Below are 19,545 nucleotides of genomic sequence, written 5' to 3' on the forward strand. Positions count from 1 at the left end.
AGGGTTGAATCCCCCCAACTGCAGATTCTTAGGGTTGAAGAAATAGGAAGATCTCTTATCCTTTCCCCTCGCTTCTAACTTTCAAGTGTTTAACATGCAAATATTGGGCCTGAAAACTATAAAGGTTGGGGTCTTATCAATCTCAATATGTATTAAGGTGATTAACTATTGAAACTGAACAGTGACACTGTACAAAATAAATACAAGGTACCATAAGCACTTTTAATCAGACAAAATTCTTCAGTTAAAGTCCAAAAGAAAAATAAAATGAATTAAGGGTGTCATTAGGTCTACTATTATTATGTGAGCTCGGGAACATACACAAGAATAACAATAAATGCTACCAAAGTTAGTATATTCCTATAATATTCAGTAGGAAAATAATACAGTATATAAAAACTAGGGCAGCTTGATACAGAAAAAAAAAAAAAGAAAAAAAAAAGTGCAGGCCCTTAATAAAAACTAATGTACAAAAAAAGATTGGGAATCATAACCTAAAAACAACTCTAATCTCGTATGAGTAAAACCTAAGTTAAACTTTTATACAAATTCTAAGGGCACGTGCATCCTCTGGGAAAACAGATACTGAACAACTTCCAAACACCAAAGTGCAACTAAATTCCAGGTCAGGACCTTCAGCCCTTGCTGCCTATAGTTGCACTCGCCTCGAGGGCCAAATCTCCATCTAGCCTAGGAAAACTTAGCACACTTTTGTTACCTTTTGAAAGGCTTGCGCTCACATCAATCTATATCATCATCAGCCTCAACATTTGTTTCGTTTTCATCATCTCTTACGGTACCAGTCTCATGCTGCTGTGTGTTCTCTCCTAATGGACTGGAATCTTCGTGCCTATATAAAGGTTCATCCTCGTCGGATTCAGCCCAAGCCTGCCTCCGCCGACTCGCAGTTGTAGGTGCACCCTTTATCAAGTGGAGAATGGAGCCATTTCAGAAAAAGTGCAAAACAAAGTAATCTCACTACTTTTGTGCACATAGGAGCAAAAAATTTTATAATAGCATATTTATGTTTGGAGATGTTGGAGGTAATCTTCAGGATTCTATCAAATTGATCATCCATAAGCATCACACCCAAAGAAATGAAAATTCTTATGTAGTATGAGAAATAAAAGATACACTAACACAAGAAATACTACTACATAAAAGAAAATCAATGCAAGGTTGCCTCATCACGACATCAATGAAAGAAAGTGCACAAAATATAATAGTGAGCTTACCATTTCGTCCTCTACATCTGAATCTTCAAGCCCAACTGCAGCAAGAGGATCTTGAGCCATATCTTCCTCATCATCATAAACCGTATTGAGCTGATTAGTGGGTTCCTCATAATCGTTGTGGTGTTCATCCATATCTTCTTGAAATTCCATTCTGTCAGCTTCAACTTCCTCTGTCTCATAATGCGATTTCTCGCTCTTGTCCTTCCTCTTCTTCTTTCCTCCTTTCCTCCTCTTCTTCTCACTATGCTCACCCTCCTCATCTTCACTTTGAGTTCTTTCCTTCCGTTTGGATGGTTGACTGCTACTTTTCAATTGCTCCTGAAATATACAAGTTTTCAGTGAAAAGACCCAAAAGTACTTCTAAGCTATAACATCTTAATAAAAAGACCATCTTGTTTTCCCTTTTTTTTAAAATTTAAATAAAGCCCTAAAGGGCGAGCTAATTTTGATTATCAAAGCTGGAAGGCGGTCTGTAAGTCTATAAAGACATCCAAAAAAAGATAGAGAAAATACTCAGTCCACACTCATCTACCAATCACCCACGGCACACAATGAACAGGCTCATTAGCAATCCTCACCTATGAACATAGCTTCTCTAAGAAACACTAGATAAGGACCTACCAAAATAAATTACATGACTAGAGTGAACATTATCTGACTAATTTTAATCATTCTTCAATAATGGATTATGGTGAATATTTAAGCTCAGAATCTCAGATACCAACAGACTAAATCCAATGAAGATGAAAATGACCTGTGTACATCACTCTTTGTCAAGTGTTATGCATCTAGAGATGATACTATGATATGATATTGAATAAAGTAACATAAAATCATTATGGAAAATGTCCTATCGTCCTTTGTCAATAACTACTCAATACACCCAAAAGAGATTGATACTTAAAATACACAAGGATAAACAATACCATCATATCAGCTTATTAAACGATAAATTCCCTCTGCAGTATTAACTTCACATATGAGCACAAGGGTTCCCATAAATTTACTCAAATTCCTGAAATGAAACTAGCAGCAGATAGCAATTTATTCCCTGAAAGGGTATTTGCTGAAATCATGTTAAAATACTTCAATTATAAAGGGTATTGCCCAAAGCTTAAATTGAGTATGGCGAAGGGATAATGGGTATACTTCAATTAAACTCATATTGCCAAAATCATGTTAAAATACTTGATTGTGAGAAAAATGGAACATTTGAACACTTAAACTACAGAATACTAAATCTAGACAGGAGTTTTAGCAGTGACAACTTTGATTGCTACACATTAATAAGACATTCCAATTCCCAAGTTGAATGGATGCTTTCTGCACACCCTAATTTATCATATTATACAGTGGCAACCTTATTTTTATTCTAAGAGCATTGGAAAGCAGTTTCTTAAGGGTAAGCTTTGGAATGATGATCACTGGGACTCATCATTTACCACAACCAGCTAATGAGATAGTTGTTTTACATACATTGCAAGAGTGCAAGATTATTCCAGTCAGAATTGAATAGTATCAGTACAAAATTATAACACATCAAATATAAGCAGGTTGAAGTCCAACAAGTTCAATGGCAAATTAGGGAACTACATGTCTTGAATTACTAAAAGAAGACGACTAAGATGAGAAAAGGAATGCAAGTGTGCAAACATACAAATGCATACATTTAAAAGAGATTAAAGACCATCTGGAGTGAATAAACAAAACTTGCAAGTGCTACAACGAAATATTAAAATGAAAATTAAGACAAAGCCACTCATTATACTTCCACAACATGGCAAGCCAACAGCAGCAACAAGCCAGAAACTACCAAGATAAACAGTATATGTTTTATTTTAAGTTCTTAGTTGATGATACTTGCCTTGACACGTTCAAAACGCTGTTCCATTTCCTTCACTCGCTTCAGCTCTTCCTCTTGCTTTCTCTTTTCCATCTGTTTCGGAAGCTATCAGTGTATTGTAAACAGCATGACATAATTCGTCTCTAATGAACAGTGAAGTGCGAAATCTAACCTGAAGTCTCTGCTGTTCTTCAGCCTTACGACGGGCTTCTTCAGCTAATGTGACCTGACGAGCGAGCTCTAGCCTCTGCCGGCTCTGCTGCTCCTCGAGTTCAGCAGCTTCTCTATAAACTTTTGCAACTTCCAACAAGTGCTTGCAGTAGCTAACATGTGTCTCAATCTTTTTTTCATCAATCCCGTGAATATTCTGGTTAAAAGCCACAGCGAGCTGTCCAAACACGCTAATAGCAATCTCCAGCTCTGAAACCGTAGTGCGCATCTATAACAAGCCATTAAAAAAAAAGGCATCAAAAAAGTTCAAAAAAAAAAAGGTTTAAGAAATAAATGGATGACACTAAAACTTATTTACACATCAAAGCGAGGTGAAATTAGAACCAGATATTAGGATAGAAATCTAATAGCATAATGTTTGGGGCAAAAAAAAAAAATCAGAGCTAGGAGGCTAGCAGGAAGACAGTTAATTGTGCAATGACGGACTACAATTAAGTTCAGGAGATAACTAATGCTTCCTCTGTTCTTTGACAATTAGAAAAATTGGACTATTGCACTATTCATACACCAATTTTTTTAAAAACTAACACACGTGAATTATTCCTAAATCATTTTGGGACTAAGGATTTGTTGTTGTAAGACATGAATTATATTTTATTATGTAAATTATTGATAGACAACTTCATTATTTTTTAAGAACAAAAATACTAAAGGTCAAAGTTGTGCATTGGCAAACATAAAAAGTCCAATTGTTGCAATTATTAGATGATGGAAGAAGTATAACATATTGAGAGAATCAGCTAATTCAAACAGAAAGTGTAATAACCAAATAAAATTTATAGCTAATATATATATGTATGTATATATATATATATATGTATATATATGTGTATATATATGTGTATATGTATATGTATGTATATATATATATGTGTATATATATATATATGTGTATATGTATATGTATGTATATATATAAATGTATATATATATATGTATATATATGTGTATATATATGTATATATAGAGAGAGAGAGAATTATTCTTGCAAAGGACTAGCAGAGTTCACTCAAGAAAATGTCTTGGATGAAATAGGAATTCAAATATTTGAAATTATTGGATGCCGAAGCTTGAAAGCAAAGCTATGATAGGAAAATTGGCTACCAGCGAACTTAATTAATGATATTGACAGCCTTAGATATTAGCCTTGGCAAAGCCTAGAGATTCAAAGTCATAGAAAAAGGCTGGAGGGAGAAACTACACCAGTGATTAAAGTTTATCTGCTGCCAAGTCCATAGTTAAAATTGGTAACATAGCTGGACACTGGCTTTAGATTGTGAGAATGGGTGGCTAAAGAATCCAAGGGATCAGAGAAATAAACGAGTTACCTGCACAAGCGTTGTGCTTAGATATCCACTGTAATGGTAGCAACTAGCAACATATTAGGCACAGAAAGCGGGGAAAGCTGTCAGCCAGCTACACTGTATATTTTTCTAGCAGACAGATTTTGAAGATTATCACAAGTAAACTCAGGACTCAGGTGACCCAAAGATTCAGATTTTGGTGCAGAAATGCAATCACCTATATGAAAGCAATTGGTAGGTATAAAGTAAGCCATGACATTTCTAAGGGTAGGCCAGGTAGCCCAAAACATGTTTAGGAGGCCCCAGAATTAGTAATCATTTTGATCAATGATTCACCCCACAAAGAGCACTAAATGAAAGCAAGACTTGCTACATATGTACAGTGCAAAAGTTAACACAGGCCCCAGCATGGAAACCTACTTGGTAGCTCACATTCTCTTTCATCCAATTCCAAAACAGCCTTTACACAGTCGATAATATATAGCCTTTCCATACTTTAAGGATGCTTCACATTTCCAGAAACCAAGACATTTAAAGAATTCACATAAAAGCAAATGAGTAGGTATGGTAAATCACCTCATCGGCAGACCTCTTTTCTTTATTCAACAAGGATGCTGAAAACTTCTGCATCACAACACCCAGATTGAATCTAAGTGTATAATTCGAAGGTGACAAACGGATGGCCCTGAGTAGCGTCCTCTTGCTTTCCTGCCACTGTTCAGCTTCATAATGAGTCCGGGCGAGATACAGAAAAAGTTGACTCTCTGTGTTGTAGTAAAACTTCCGCAAGCAATTCTGATACTGCAAAATAGGCAACACAACAATGATGTAACCTTGGATTAGGAACTAAATAACAAATTGAACACATGAGAAGGAAAAAGGGTGGGCAAGCACCATCTTTACAGCCAATGTATAATTCCCCTGAGCAAAGTACACATGTGCCAAATTTATCCACACATCTGGCATCTGAGAAAAAATTGTTCCACTTCCAGCTTCTTGGACCTGAAGCAGATGTATAAACAAATTAGACACTCCAACATAGTAAGCCATTTACACAATACACACCCTCCTAGAGGATGATGGAAATTCAGTAGATTCCCCCCCCCCAAAAAAAAAAAAAAGAAAAAAGAAAAAAACCCTCTCATTGATGTGGTGGAAACTGATGGTGTTCATTGTTCAGTAAAAGGAGTGGCGACTAATGTCACGGAGAAACCACTAAAGCTGACATGGTGCCATGGTGGGACTAAATATACAACTCTGCAGTAACATATTCTGATTGGGGAAGGGTTTTAATCGAGTGAGTAAGAGAATTCACAGAATAAGAGGATCTGAAGCATAAATTTAAAATAGAAAGCAGATGTGTAACTCAGAAAAACCACACATTTCTTATAAAGGAAAAATTCATGCAAAACTTACCTGTGTGAATATTTCTTTGGAAACATCAAATTGTCCCTTTTCTGCAAGAATCATTCCCAGCCCGTTGGCAGCATACAGATTGGAGGTGCACTTCTTTAAGACCTAGTCACACAATAGACAAAGAAATTTCAAAATTAATTGACAGCTATTAAAATTTGACAGAAAGAGCATAGGGCAAGATCAAAGCTAACCAACCCACCCCCCAACCCCCTCCCCCCGGCCTATATATATATATATATATGATTACTGAAGGAGAAAGGTGGTACAACCGCACAATCTGTTAACAAGTGATATAAATACTCCCTCCGTCCCAGAATATCTGGGACATTGGACTTTTTCCACTATTCATGTGTTAGCTTTGACCATAAATTTTTACTAACATAATAAAAACATACTTTATCATAAAATACGTTGTTAGATAGATATTAATACAAAGTTTCATAATATTATTTTAAAAATAATTTACATTTATATTTAATTATATAAAAACAAAGTCAAACTAGTGTATTGGCATGTGTGCAAAGTTGACTGTTTGTTATTCTGGGACAGAGTGAGTGTAATCTATTCTAGTAATGATAAGAAAATGACATCTTCAGAAAAAATTACATTTGAGTACATGTCCTTCGCTTTCTCCAGATGAACGGGAATGTGCTTGACCTGTTTCTTCAACTCACTTACAAGTGCGGCAAAGTAATTCCAGTTTCCCTAATAAGAGCAAAAGAAAACAAAATATAAACAATAAACAGATGAGTAAATAAAATAAGATGTTTACAGTAAATACTATTATTAAACTGAAAAGATCTTTTATAAGAACAATGACAGGGTTGCAATCTAGCAATGATACAGAAAGAAATGACTATTAATACTTGATATGGTTAGTAAACAACAGCTAGGGAAGAATTGGGAGAGATCAAGATGTATACATTCTCCCCAATGACAAACTATAAGGACTGGTTCTAAAAGACCCACAAAACTGCAGTTTTGAAGGGAAAATATACTTCCTCTGTTATTTATTACTTGACCTACTTCATTTAGGCACAAATATCAAGGAAAACTTGAAAAGAAAGCTAAAAGACCATATTACCCTTACCCACTACCCTGCTCACTGACCAAACCGGCCTACCCTTCCCCGTCACTGTCACTGTCACCCACCTCACCACTACCACCACCACTACAAGTCAGATCTACAACCTCCACCACAAATGCACGCAACCCCTTCACTACCACAACAACACCGGCTCTCCTCTACGGCGGCGACTCCCCTCCAAACCATCTTTCATCACCAAATTCGACCACCACAAGAAATGTCTCGACAACAATTACCATCTAATGGCGACGAGACGGCGAGATCAACTGTCATCTCATCAATACTACTACTCAAATATGCCATCTTCATTTTATCACCTTCTTCATACCACCACCAAATTAAATAAAGGAGAGGAAAGAGAAAATACCCATACTCCACCAACCACCGTCCATGGAGTATGGGTATTTTCTCTTTCCTCTCATTCCTCAAATTGTCACAGATTTTTCATAAATTGAGAAAAAGGTGGTCGAATTTGGCTATGGTGGTTTCGGATCTACAAATTGCTAGCCAAATTCGACCACCATGGCCTCAATTTTGAACTTTAAGCGCTTTTACAAATTAAGGTGGTGACAGCGGCGCACGGTAGACCCTTGAAGGTGACGAGTGAAGGTGTGAGGGGAGGAGTTTGGAGACCATTGATGGTGAAGAGGGAGATAAGGGTACGGTAATGATTGATGTTGTGGTATTTCAAAAATATTGTTAGGGTGGTGGAGATGGGTGGCTGCCATGGATAACTTGAAGGAGGGAGGGAGGATATTGTGGTGACTGGTGAACTATGAAGAATTTGGGTTGAATGATTGAGGTCAGAGAGAAAGGGGGAAAGGTAAAAAAGGGTATATGGTTTTAATTATGTTGAAAATGTTTGGGTAAATAAGTAAAGGTATAGTGTTAAATTTGCCAAAAAAGGAAACTGGTCAAGTAAAAAGAAACTTCCCAAAAAGGAATACAGGTCAAGTAATAAAGAACGGAGGAAGTAGTACACAATGAAATCACAAATGAAACTTTAAACAGTAGCAGGCTTAACGTTATGTTATATCTAACAATTTATTTTCTGGTAAAACGCCAGAACAAGAGCTAGCTATATAGAGTAATTATGTTTGGAGTACAGTCTGATTCTCACCAGACAGACAGAAGCATAAAAATCCTTCCCATCAGCAGCCTCACTAGCAGCACGGAAAGTCTCCTTAGCCTTAACCCATTCATCATTCTTCAGCTCCAAGCATCCCAGAATAGCAAGAGCACCAGGACACTTATCATTCACCTTTAGTGCTTCACCAACCTGAAAAATTAAAGATTCTCACCATCAAAAAGATATAAAAGCAACATAACAAACCAAGGACTTGTTTGCACTTTTTCTTTTTTTTATGGAAACCACAAAAAAGCTTTTTCCAGTATTTTATTGTCCGTTTTTCAAAATATCCATGATTATTATAGGTATGAGCATATGACTAATTTTAACGTTTAAGTTTATTAAACAAACAAACAAACTGACAGTGATACTGAATGAGCCCTAAGATATTAAGTCATTGTGAAACCCTCATATCTTATATAAACAAGCTAGTACATCTAAAGGTATCCATCTGTAATGTCAGCCTTCAGAATTTGGGGTTCCAGATCATTATGTATCACAAGTTGCCATAGAATGATAAGAAGTGGTTTAGGAATTATTTGAAAAGAGCTTGTTTCCAGAACATTAGCACTTTAGGCCACCAGAATAAAAAATTTATGTAAGAGAACTCTTTGAGGAATAAAATACGCTGTATCATACAAATGGACTTACCAATTCAATGCTCAATTGAATGTTGCTTCGAGCCTTAGCTATGGCAGCAAGCCTTAGCAGAGCATCTACATACTCTGGATACTGCAAAATAGATAAGAAACAATTAAGGCTAGAAAATCATATAGAACTCAGGGAGAAATTGGGTGAATATTAAGTTTAATTCCTTCCGAGGGGGAGGGAGTAGAAGAGTTGAGTAGTTAGAACTGGGCTCCTGTGTAAACATGAAGCAATTAAGTCCATATCCTGGAGAACTAGTAAAGCCATTAAGGATGTATGATTCAGCATCAACAATTACCCATATGTTATTAACAAGGCCCCAGTGTGGTAGGGTTAAGGGACAAAACAATAAGGCTGTACCTTCACGTAAAATGCAATCACAATCTGCTACTTATAAAATCAAGCATGGATAGTTTAACACACCATTTTGATTCATAACAACCTCCATTACCACATTGGAAACAGTTTTTCTATGTAAAATATTCTCTAGAAGTTATTTCAATAAGAATGCTATGGTAATGACACTTTCGGCTTTAAGCAGTCGAGAAAACCAAGGCCTCCTTAACTATTTCAACGTTTAACAGAATCAATATTGGCTAAATTCCCCCACCCCCAAGTGACAGATTCTCTTGAACGATGATGGCATCGTCATTTCACATATTCTTCTAAGGGCTCAATAGAATATTCTTAAATAACAGGTTTCCCTTATACTTCTCAGTTCACAGAAAGCCCTTGAAGAGATCTTTGCTAGTAGTAATTAATTAATTATTATTAATGAATACTCTTGAACTGGTGCCAGAAATAGAAGCTATCACTGTTACTTCAATGTGGGCTGACAACCTCAGTGTGTTCACAATTGATTAAGATTCCCACTTTTTCAATGAACATATATTTTAGCTTCTCACATAAAAATCTTTCTTGCACATTAAATACAAATACATAGCATAGACTCTTCAAAGGGACTATTAAACCTAAGTCCTCCAAGATACAACCCCTCCAATCCCATATTGTATGAATAACTAAATAATATAAATATGTAAAATATGCTATAGATGTGAAAAATTTAACAAGGGGTACTGGGGTATTAGCATACTTTATTAAATCACACAGAATATCTCATTTTCTCCACTACATCCATAAGCAATTTCGCTAATATATTCCCAACAAGAAAAATTACATTTAACAGCCCACACTCTACTTTTCAAATTTTCAAAATATCTTATGACACCATTCACTGCATTCATAAAGGAAAAACTCCTAAAAATTTTTGTTAAAACATTACTCGGTTATTGTATAAGAAACAGGGACTTTTAATATATGCCTTATCATCAATAGATTTTCATAACCACTTTAGCCCAACATGATATGAGACCTTATATTCCTTATTTAAAAGTATTGAGTGCACTTTCATCAAAGGGTAATCATATTTAGCATATCAATAAAAAGATGAAATTATTTTAGCCAAATTTCCATTTTTACCTTATATAAAATCAAGCGATACAACAAAATCGCGCTTAGAGTTTTATGTGACTCCTCGAGTAATCGGGCCAGGTTAAAGATTGTTGAAACTTTGCTCCATGGTAGTTCCACACTACTTCCTTCTTCCTCAAGACGATGGAAAATTTGCACATCCTTGTACTGAAGCAAAGCTGTGAATGCATCCACAACATAATTGTTTTCTTTCCCATTTATCAGTGAAAGCCATATACCACTACCTAAAGCATCCTTGAAAGTTTGCTCTGCAAGCTAAAATCAGATACCAAGAATTTACTATGCTATCTTGAAAAAGTCAACAGTTGCACAACCTTCAGAAATAAACAAACCTCGAATTCTCCCCTCTCAAAGTGAAGAACCCCAATGTTGTTAAGAAGATCTATTGGTACATCTTCACCCACTTTCCTTAGCAGAAGGCGCGCCTATCAAGAAGCATAAAATTGTGAATGCTGAATACAATAAGTGGATTATATATTATTCAGTAAGAGAGCTAGAAAAGACAAAATACAGTATCTGATAGTAGACAAGCCCTCACATTTCTGTAGGCTTCTAGAGCAGCTCCAGTATCAGATGTAATCAAAATTTCACCCAGATCTAAAAATGCCTGCGTATAATTTGCATTATATATTATTCCAAACACCAAAACTACATGTTAGACAATTATTATATGACAAACCATGTAGCCAAAAACTAAAGTTATAACTACGTAATACATTCCCTCCTGCTCTCTAGGTTCTACTTTTTTCTTAGACAAAACAAATTAAAGTTATAACTACGTAATACATTCCCTCCTGCTCTCTAGGTTCTACTTTTTTCTTCAAAAGGTGTCACTTAAGTTTCCCAACTTGTTTAACAGATATATTTTTTTACATTAATATTAAACAACCATATTAATATTTTGCATGGTATTTTTTACACATGATCCCAACTTAAGTTATACATGGAAATTGGAGCAAACACTTGGAAAAGTAGAGAATATATCACCTGAGCATCACGTGGATCAATTCTAGTAACCTTCCTTAAAACCTCTAAAGCTTTGTCTGTCTGGTGAAGTATAGCATAAATGTGTCCAAGTGACTAAACAATAACAAAACAGCAAAAGCAAAAAATAAAAATTAGCAAACAAATGGAAACGTCTTTCCTGAGTCTATAAAGCCTTAATGCAAGAAGGAAATTTCCAGAATTAGCAGCTAACCTTCAGAGTTTCGCAGTTCTCAGGATAGACCTCCAAAACCTTTTCAAAGTTGGCAAGGGAACTTCTGTAGTCTCCCAATTTGAGCTGTACTTGGCCCAGACCTGCAGAAGGCCTTGACTTTAGCCCAGGTCTCAAGTATGAGGTAAAAAGATAGATAGAAAACAAATCAATGATGTAGCCAGTTTAAAAGGCAAAAAGGGTTAGGGTGTACTGTAAATTTTACAAAACCCACCAAAAAGTTTCCTGCACTTATCTCTGTAGTGATGTAGCAACATAATCAAGCTTTAACATTGCAGACATAGTCAAATTAGTCCAATGCCTTACCCTAGAATCTAAATTTAGCACAAATAGACATGTATCCTACACAAATATCTTTTAATTTTCCCAGGGATGAGAGAGTTCTGCTATTTTGGAGCAGAAAGAAGCTGCGTCAAGATATACAGGTGAGAAATACAAGGCAACAAACAGATGCATTTCTAAGAATTAAGATTGTTTCACACAGCATGACAGGTCCTAAACCAATCTCATTGTAAATGTAATTAATATCGGTGTGAGTGTCACCAAAATAATGCTACTCCCTTCATTCCTTTAAGTTCTTCCCATTTCCTTTTGATACGTTTGACAATGCACATTTTCAATAGTTAATGTCTGTATTTACATGTTAGTAAAAGTTTGATAAAGTTTGATATTCTAAAAGTACTCATCAGGATGAATTAACCAAGACCCCATTGATTAGTTTTTTTCTTGGAAAGGATTTAGAAGGTTCTCTTAAGCTGTAAATTGTGTCTAGATTCTAAATGGGAAGAACTTCTAGGAACAGAGGGAGTACCAAAGGAGCATTTATATGGGAGAAGAGACAGATCAACACCCAATGTTTAGAAACTTAATAGGTTAGAGGGCAGTGTCTGGAAGATAATCTATCAAGTTCAGACTCACGAGTATAAAGAAACACAGAAAGAGAAAGGTCAGACAACCCAAAGCAAAAAGCAAAACCCAAACTACAAAGAACAACAAAATATATACATAAACAACCAACATTCAACATGAAACATAAAATCTCAAGTAACAAGAACCTGAGCTAGACAGACTGATAGACAAGGCTAGATAATTATTTGCAAAACTTCATAAGGTCAATTCTTTTGAATTCCATAATACTTCCTCCGTCTTTTTTTACTTGACCCGCTTTGACTTTTACACTATTCACCACCTCTTCTTTGACCGTCTTTTGTTAATAATATGTAAGGAAAAACATATTCATGTGGGATCTTTTTAAATTCATCTCAATAAGTATTATTATAATATGTAACTTTTATAATTTTTACTTAAGAAGAATTAAAGTTATTAATCGTTAAAGTTTTGCATTGACAAGCGTGATAAAAGAAACGGGTCAAGTAAAAAAGAACAGAGGAATTACATTACAATCCTACAACCTATACAGCCATTAACAATGGTCAAACTGGGTTTTCTCCATTAGAATGAATCAAAATATTAGAAACAACATACTAAAAAGAATTGAAGAACCAAGCAGCAGAGACAACCCTTTTTCATTTTTAAGGAACAATAAGAAAACCTAAAGATCTCATATGAAGCACCTATTGTCTGACTGAAAACTCAATTGTCGAAAATGTGCTGGTTTTTGAAAGTTAATAGTCTGTATATACTAGTGTGGGAACTAGAGACAGTAGGATGAGTCACTACCACCTTAATTTTGGCGCCAACTGGCTTTAGTGATCCATGAGAGCAAAAAATATCAGATTTTTCATTTTCTAAGGTTGTTTGCAAGGAAAATATAACTCTGAAATATCAGCCCTTATATCATATATTCATGTATAATACTTCCTTCGTTACTTTTTACTTACAACTCACCTCACGGGCACGCAATTTGAGGAAGATATTAGATACGGTAAATGGACAAATTAATCAAGATAATTCAAACCGCAATAACCCAGCCCTTTTCTCATATTGGTGGCAATTTTTTTTTTTTTTTTAAACATTATGTTCCTTAACCCTCCTTAAATTGCATGCCCATACGCTGAGTTGTAACTTGTAAGTAAAAAGAACCGGAGGAAGTATATGGTTAGCTTTAATCATAGGAAACACCAAAAGATGGATTTTCTAAGAACTAAACCAAACCTTTTCTCTTAACACAAAGTCAATTGAAAACAACTTCATTGGACATACCATAATATGGTAACACGAATTCCTGAGGCTTGCTACTTTCCTTAACAGAGGCCATGTAGTAACGACCTGCTTTTTCATAATCTCCCTGCAGGAAAGATACACCAACATATTAACACAGATAGAGGAGATCAATCTTCATAGTTCAAAACCACCAATAACCAGTTAAAAGGTAAGAGGAAGAGGAAGAAATCAGAAATCTAACACACTAATACTAACTAATACATTATAGCAAGCCAACAAGATAGATTAGGCTATCAAAATACATAAAGCTTGTAGCAGGAGAAGCATGATCAGTTACAATTTTACATCACAATTCAAAATGACCTGGTATAGCAGATAAATGGGAAGTAGAATCAGTAGAACTAGGGTTAAGAAATAATGAAAGCAGGAAAAAACAGGCGAGTGGCACAAAAACAAAACTGAACAGCTGGATAGAATCAATATAAGGGAAAAGGGTTCACTCTAGATCTTTTTCTCCTTAGTCAATTGTATACTCTACATAATAGGAAGTTCCACATTTATTTACATTAAAGTAATCAAAAACATTCTCAGACCTTGCTGTGATAAGATCGAGCCAAGTTGTAGTATGAATGAGCTTTAGTTGGTCCGTGATTTGTAACAGCCAAGGCAGTTTCTGTCAGCTGCTCAACTAAAAAATGTTGACCAGTGAAAAAGAAGTGATTCGCCAGATAATTCAAAGACAATGCATTGTAGGGATATATCTCAAATGCAAGTAGCATTTTTTCCATCCCTTTTCTAATTCCAGCAGCTGTCAATATTTCACCAAAGAGGAAACTTCAGTTAAATAGTGATTAAGCTCAGAGCACAACCACCATCCAGAAAATTCACAGGTCACTAACCATCGTTTGCATGCAAATCCATAACCCCAAGAGCCACAAGAGCTTCAACATTTTCTGGATCTAACTGCAAATCAAAAACCAACTCAGTTATATCGAAAATCTCATATCATAAAGTAATCATGATCGATGGTAATAATAAGCCAGGAAATCAAGCAACCCCTCCCCCCCCAACCCCTTTTACATAAAAAAAAAAATTGATCAAGAAAATATGGGAAAGGATGAATAAGCTTTTTAACTTTACTAAAAACACGTTTCAGTTAAACAAGCTATAGATACACGTACAATCCCTTGAGATCAATGGAAAAACACGTGTTCTTTAGTGTTAGGCCATAATCACAGTTAAATTGCTTTAACTTGGCTACTAGTGTCAGACATGAGTAAAAGTCCATAAGTTCACTATTTTATGAAAATTCTAATCTTTTTGGACTGAAACAAAGTTCTAAGTATCAATACCAACATTGAAGCATCAAATACCCAGCAAGGGCAGGTAAGGTTAAAACATAACGTACGTGTATATAGAATCCCATGATATTCATCTACACCAAATTCATGTGTGGATGTGTGTGGCCAACTGTGACCTCAAGTGTGCCTAAACATACGTAAATCCTGGTCTTATCCCCAAATGTCAAAAGAAACAACAAATAAAAGAAGTTTTCTTACCTGCAATACACGCTCAAAAGCTTGACGGGCCCTTTCAAAGTGACCTAACTTGTAGCGACATAAACCTATGCCTAATCTGACAGCTCCAGGACAATCAGGATACACTCTCAAGGCTCTCTAACAAAGATTGATAAGATTAAATTAATAACAACTAAAAACTTATCCACTTTCAAGCAGTATGTGCAATCTAAATAGCACAAGGCCCATAAGTATAAGCCAGGCTAAACTGACCTTGTACAATTCCAAGGATTCAGAATAACGTCCACGATTAAACTGGACAGATGCCTGCAATTACATAGATCATTAGTATATGAAAAGAAAGATACGCATACAGAGCATGCTTGAAACAATCAAAATGAAATAATGAACTGGACAAAAAAATATACATATGCTAAGCTAACAGAAAAGAGTGTCAGTCACAAGGCTATTAGACATAATCTTGCTAAACAAACTTGAAAGAGACAACCTGAATTCAAATATAACAAGGTCAGTTTTTCAAAACTGAACCCCAAGTTCAGGATAGCAGGCATAATATTGTTGAGAGACGAATTTTTCAAAGCTGCTGCATATGACATAGTAACAAGGCTGTCTTTAATCCTTTAAATTAACAATTTAATTTAATTCTCCAAAACTCTCATTTTCTTATCTTACAACACTTCCTCTGTCCCCAATCTGACTTCCCACTTTACTTTTCGGGATGTAACCAATAATATTCCTCATTTCCTTTTTAAAGTTGAAAACTTACTCTCTCTCTCTCATGATTCACATAATAAATCCTTTTGTTTTCTCTCTCAACATCAATGCTTCAGTGTTTCTTCCTACTTTTCCATCTCTATCCATTATCAATTTTCCCTTTGACTTTGGACAATATCATTTAATCTCTAAGCGTATGCCACTCAAAATGGAAAGCTAGATATAGGACAGGGGGAGTATGGTTAAAAGGCCAATAATCAAATACGAGATGTATTGGTCAAGTCTAAGTAGTTTTCCAGCAGGCTAACTAATATATCTTGACTTAGGGACCCTTACATATCAATTGAAATGGCCAATAAAAAAAACATAAATAAAAAAATTACAAAAGCAGACAAAGGACGATACAGCTGAATGACCCATACAGCAATTACGCCACATCAACCACAACACGTAACGCGACACCATAATAAAGTATGTGCCACTATAATAATTTACCACAATGGTTACAACAGCAACAACTTAAAACCATGATACAAATAAACTGCAGGAATGAACTGTAAGAAACTCAAAAGAACTTGCACATAACAAAGGGAGAATTACAGAATGAGCCACCAGAAAACTAATATCCAGCTTCCTTTATCATAAGTAATAAATTTCCCTTCTTCATTAACCAAAATAGAGAGCATAGATACCTGTCCAAGAAGAGCGGGAACATTATCGGGATCACCATCAAGTACAATCTTGAATGTATTAAATGCTTGCTCTACATCACCCTTAGCTAGTAAAAGCTGGCCTGCGGCAGCAAAGATGATAAAAAGTTCACCAATAAATCCTTATCCAGAGTATTGATAGTATAAAATCGCCAGAGAATAATCCTCAATGAAGTTCCATGAAACTATAATAAATCCTTTTGGTATGTCATTCAATTCATAAGCTATGCCTGCTGAATACAAGTAAATATCTATTCTCATCTCTTAATGACTATAAATACGATTGCAATAAAGGATGAGAACATGAGATACCAACCAACCACATTGCTCACAGGAAAACTGTTGCATACAACTACTATAAATCCTTCTTGACAAGTCATTCAATTGAAAAGTACTTGTGCTTAGCGCTTACCTTTGCCAACCCAAGTAGACGATTCATGCATGTCAATTCTTGATGCTCTATTGTAGTATTGTGTTGCTTTAGCAAAATGGTTATCCTTCTCCTTAAGACCCGTCTCAATTTTTCCAATATAGCTATAATAAGCGCCCAGCCCATTAAGAATGGCAATCCTTTCATATCTCACATCAGCATAATATTCATTGATTTCTGAAATTACATAAAACGATACAGCCTCAAACTCTATAGTAGAGAAAGCCAACTAATAACAAAGCACAACTTCTTCTGAAATTACCTGGGCTTGAACCTTCTTCTAAAATTTGACAAAATTGTTCAATCTTCCCTTGCTTAAAGTACTCCCTCTACAAAACACCACCACATTCCCAACCACAATAAGTCATAAAATTTACAGAAAGCAGAATTCGTACTTAAATTGACATAATCACTCCCACTTTAAGCGGAATTAACAAGTGACCCCGGAATCAATTCGAGCCGATCTTCAGTAACAATGCCGAAGTGCATGAAACTACGCCACAGCAAAATCATACACAACTAAACATAACAATAACAACAACAACAACAACAACAACAACAACAATAATAAGCCTTTCCATTGATTTTTGCAAGTAGAAACCCAGAAATTCTCAAAAAGCTCTCGTTTTTAATAAAATTCCATAATCTTTTTACAATTTATCAACCCTAACACTAGCAAAAACCACCAATTAAACCTAAATCAACAGTTCCAAGTAATTCAAATTCAATTAACGCCCTAATTCATTGAAAATCGAACCGAAGCGAAGAGAGAAAGCGAACCGCGATGACGAGCCAGAGGTCGAGGGGAGCTTGTTCGGCCTTAAGAATATCAAGAATGTCAGTGGCATCACGAGGCAATTGATCGAGAGAAACTCTAACTTCTTCCTCAGAATTCTGAACTGGAATGTATACGCACGCCATTGATGAATTGGATGATTAACTTTCCCCTTCCGAAACCCTAGTTTATCAAAATTTTCTGGGAAATTTTCCAGAATCAGCAGAGAAGGAGCAGGAGAGCTGAGGTTAATAGTGGTGAATTGATTTTGTATGTGCAATTCAATTGGAGGTTGTAGCCTTCACCGCCAAGAGAGGTGATTTTATTTAGGACGTTTTCCCAAAGTAAGCTTAAGCAGCAAAATATATACGTAAATGGTTGCGTGGCAGAAGTATTTACCAAACTAAGCTTTCAGGGTAAAACGCTGTCTCAGACAGCATTTTACGCCCTAGTTTTTTTATAAAAAATTCAACTTAAAAAACGCTGTCTCATACAGCGTTTTACATGTTGACTTTTGTTTTTTAAATTTCGTAATTTTTGATATTAAAAAAAAAATATATTACACTAAAACGCTGCCTGAGGCAGCGGTTTTAGTGTATAATTTTATTTTTATTTTTTTTAATTTCTAGTTTAAAAATAAAAAAAGAAAAAAAAATATTAAAGTTGTTGTGTTCTTGAGCTGCCCCATTTTCCTAGCTTAATTAACCTTTTTTCTTCTTTGTTCTACACGTAATGTTCATGCACTATAGATTAGTGTCTCCTTCTAGGATTTTTTATATTTGGTTTTTACCAATTATTTGACCCTCTTCCTATTTTCACTCCTTTAATCAAAGTTTCTACTGTTCTTTTCTCCTTCACTTTCACTATACTCCTACCTTTAACCTTCTCTGTCCTCTGTTGTGGCTTTACTTGAGCAACAAACCTTCGTTTTGGATGGTATGTAGAATTTGCTCATGAATTGATTTTGTTAAACACAAAACAATGACAGCAATCAAAGCATATGTATTTTCAGTATATTGCAATCATGTGAATATGGACTTAAATACAAAGAGGAGAAGAAGATAGGAAGCAACAATCGTATCCCAACCCCAACCGCAATACTCGAATACGATATGATAATTATCACATATTGATAATTATCCACCCAAATAATACAATCATTATCACATATTGATATTTATCCACCCCAAAGAATACAATCATTATCATAATAACGCAATGGTGTATAATATTTTTTTTTTCTTTTTTTGTTTTTAAACTAGAAATTAAAAAAAAAAAAAAATTATACACTAAAACCGCTGCCTCAGGCAGCGTTTTAGTGTAATTTTTTTTTTAATATAAAAAATTACGAAATTTAAAAAACAAAAGTCAACATGTAAAACGTTGTCTGAGACAGCGTTTTTAAGTTGAATTTTTTATAAAAAAAAAAAACCAGGGCATAAAACGCTGTACGAGACAGCGTTTTACCCTGGAAGCTTAGTTTGGTAAATACTTTTGCTACGCAACCATTTACGTATATATTTTGCTACTTAAGCTTACTTTGGGAAAACGTCCTTTTATTTAGGTCCACTGCGTTTTCCCACTACAGCCGCGTAAGATTTTGATTTTCTGGGACTAAAGGTTATTTTTACAGTAATCTCTTAAAAAAAAAAGC

The 19,545-nt window shown here is 35.3% G+C and overlaps 1 protein-coding gene across 1 annotated transcript; it reads right to left on the reverse strand.

Moving 5' to 3' along the window:
- Positions 1–244: 244 nt before the first annotated feature.
- On the reverse strand, positions 245–18,212 carry LOC110682989 (protein CTR9 homolog). The gene is made up of 24 exons (XM_021859323.1): positions 17,897–18,212; positions 17,379–17,445; positions 17,099–17,293; positions 16,669–16,769; positions 15,515–15,568; positions 15,284–15,400; positions 14,624–14,687; positions 14,318–14,532; positions 13,764–13,848; positions 11,583–11,683; positions 11,372–11,464; positions 10,923–10,991; positions 10,717–10,809; positions 10,373–10,639; positions 8,897–8,977; positions 8,237–8,395; positions 6,636–6,734; positions 6,030–6,131; positions 5,508–5,615; positions 5,190–5,414; positions 3,251–3,517; positions 3,100–3,171; positions 1,236–1,553; positions 245–921 (listed from the first exon to the last, which is right to left on the reverse strand). The coding sequence occupies exons 1-24, from the start codon at positions 18,035–18,037 to the stop codon at positions 742–744; spliced, it is 3,273 nt and encodes a 1,090-aa protein (XP_021715015.1). The 5' UTR covers positions 18,038–18,212; the 3' UTR covers positions 245–741.
- Between the last annotated feature and the right edge of the window lie 1,333 nt (positions 18,213–19,545).

This window comes from Chenopodium quinoa, unplaced genomic scaffold, assembly GCF_001683475.1.
Source record: "Chenopodium quinoa cultivar QQ74 unplaced genomic scaffold, ASM168347v1, whole genome shotgun sequence".
NCBI classification, from domain to species: Eukaryota; Viridiplantae; Streptophyta; class Magnoliopsida; order Caryophyllales; family Amaranthaceae; genus Chenopodium; species Chenopodium quinoa.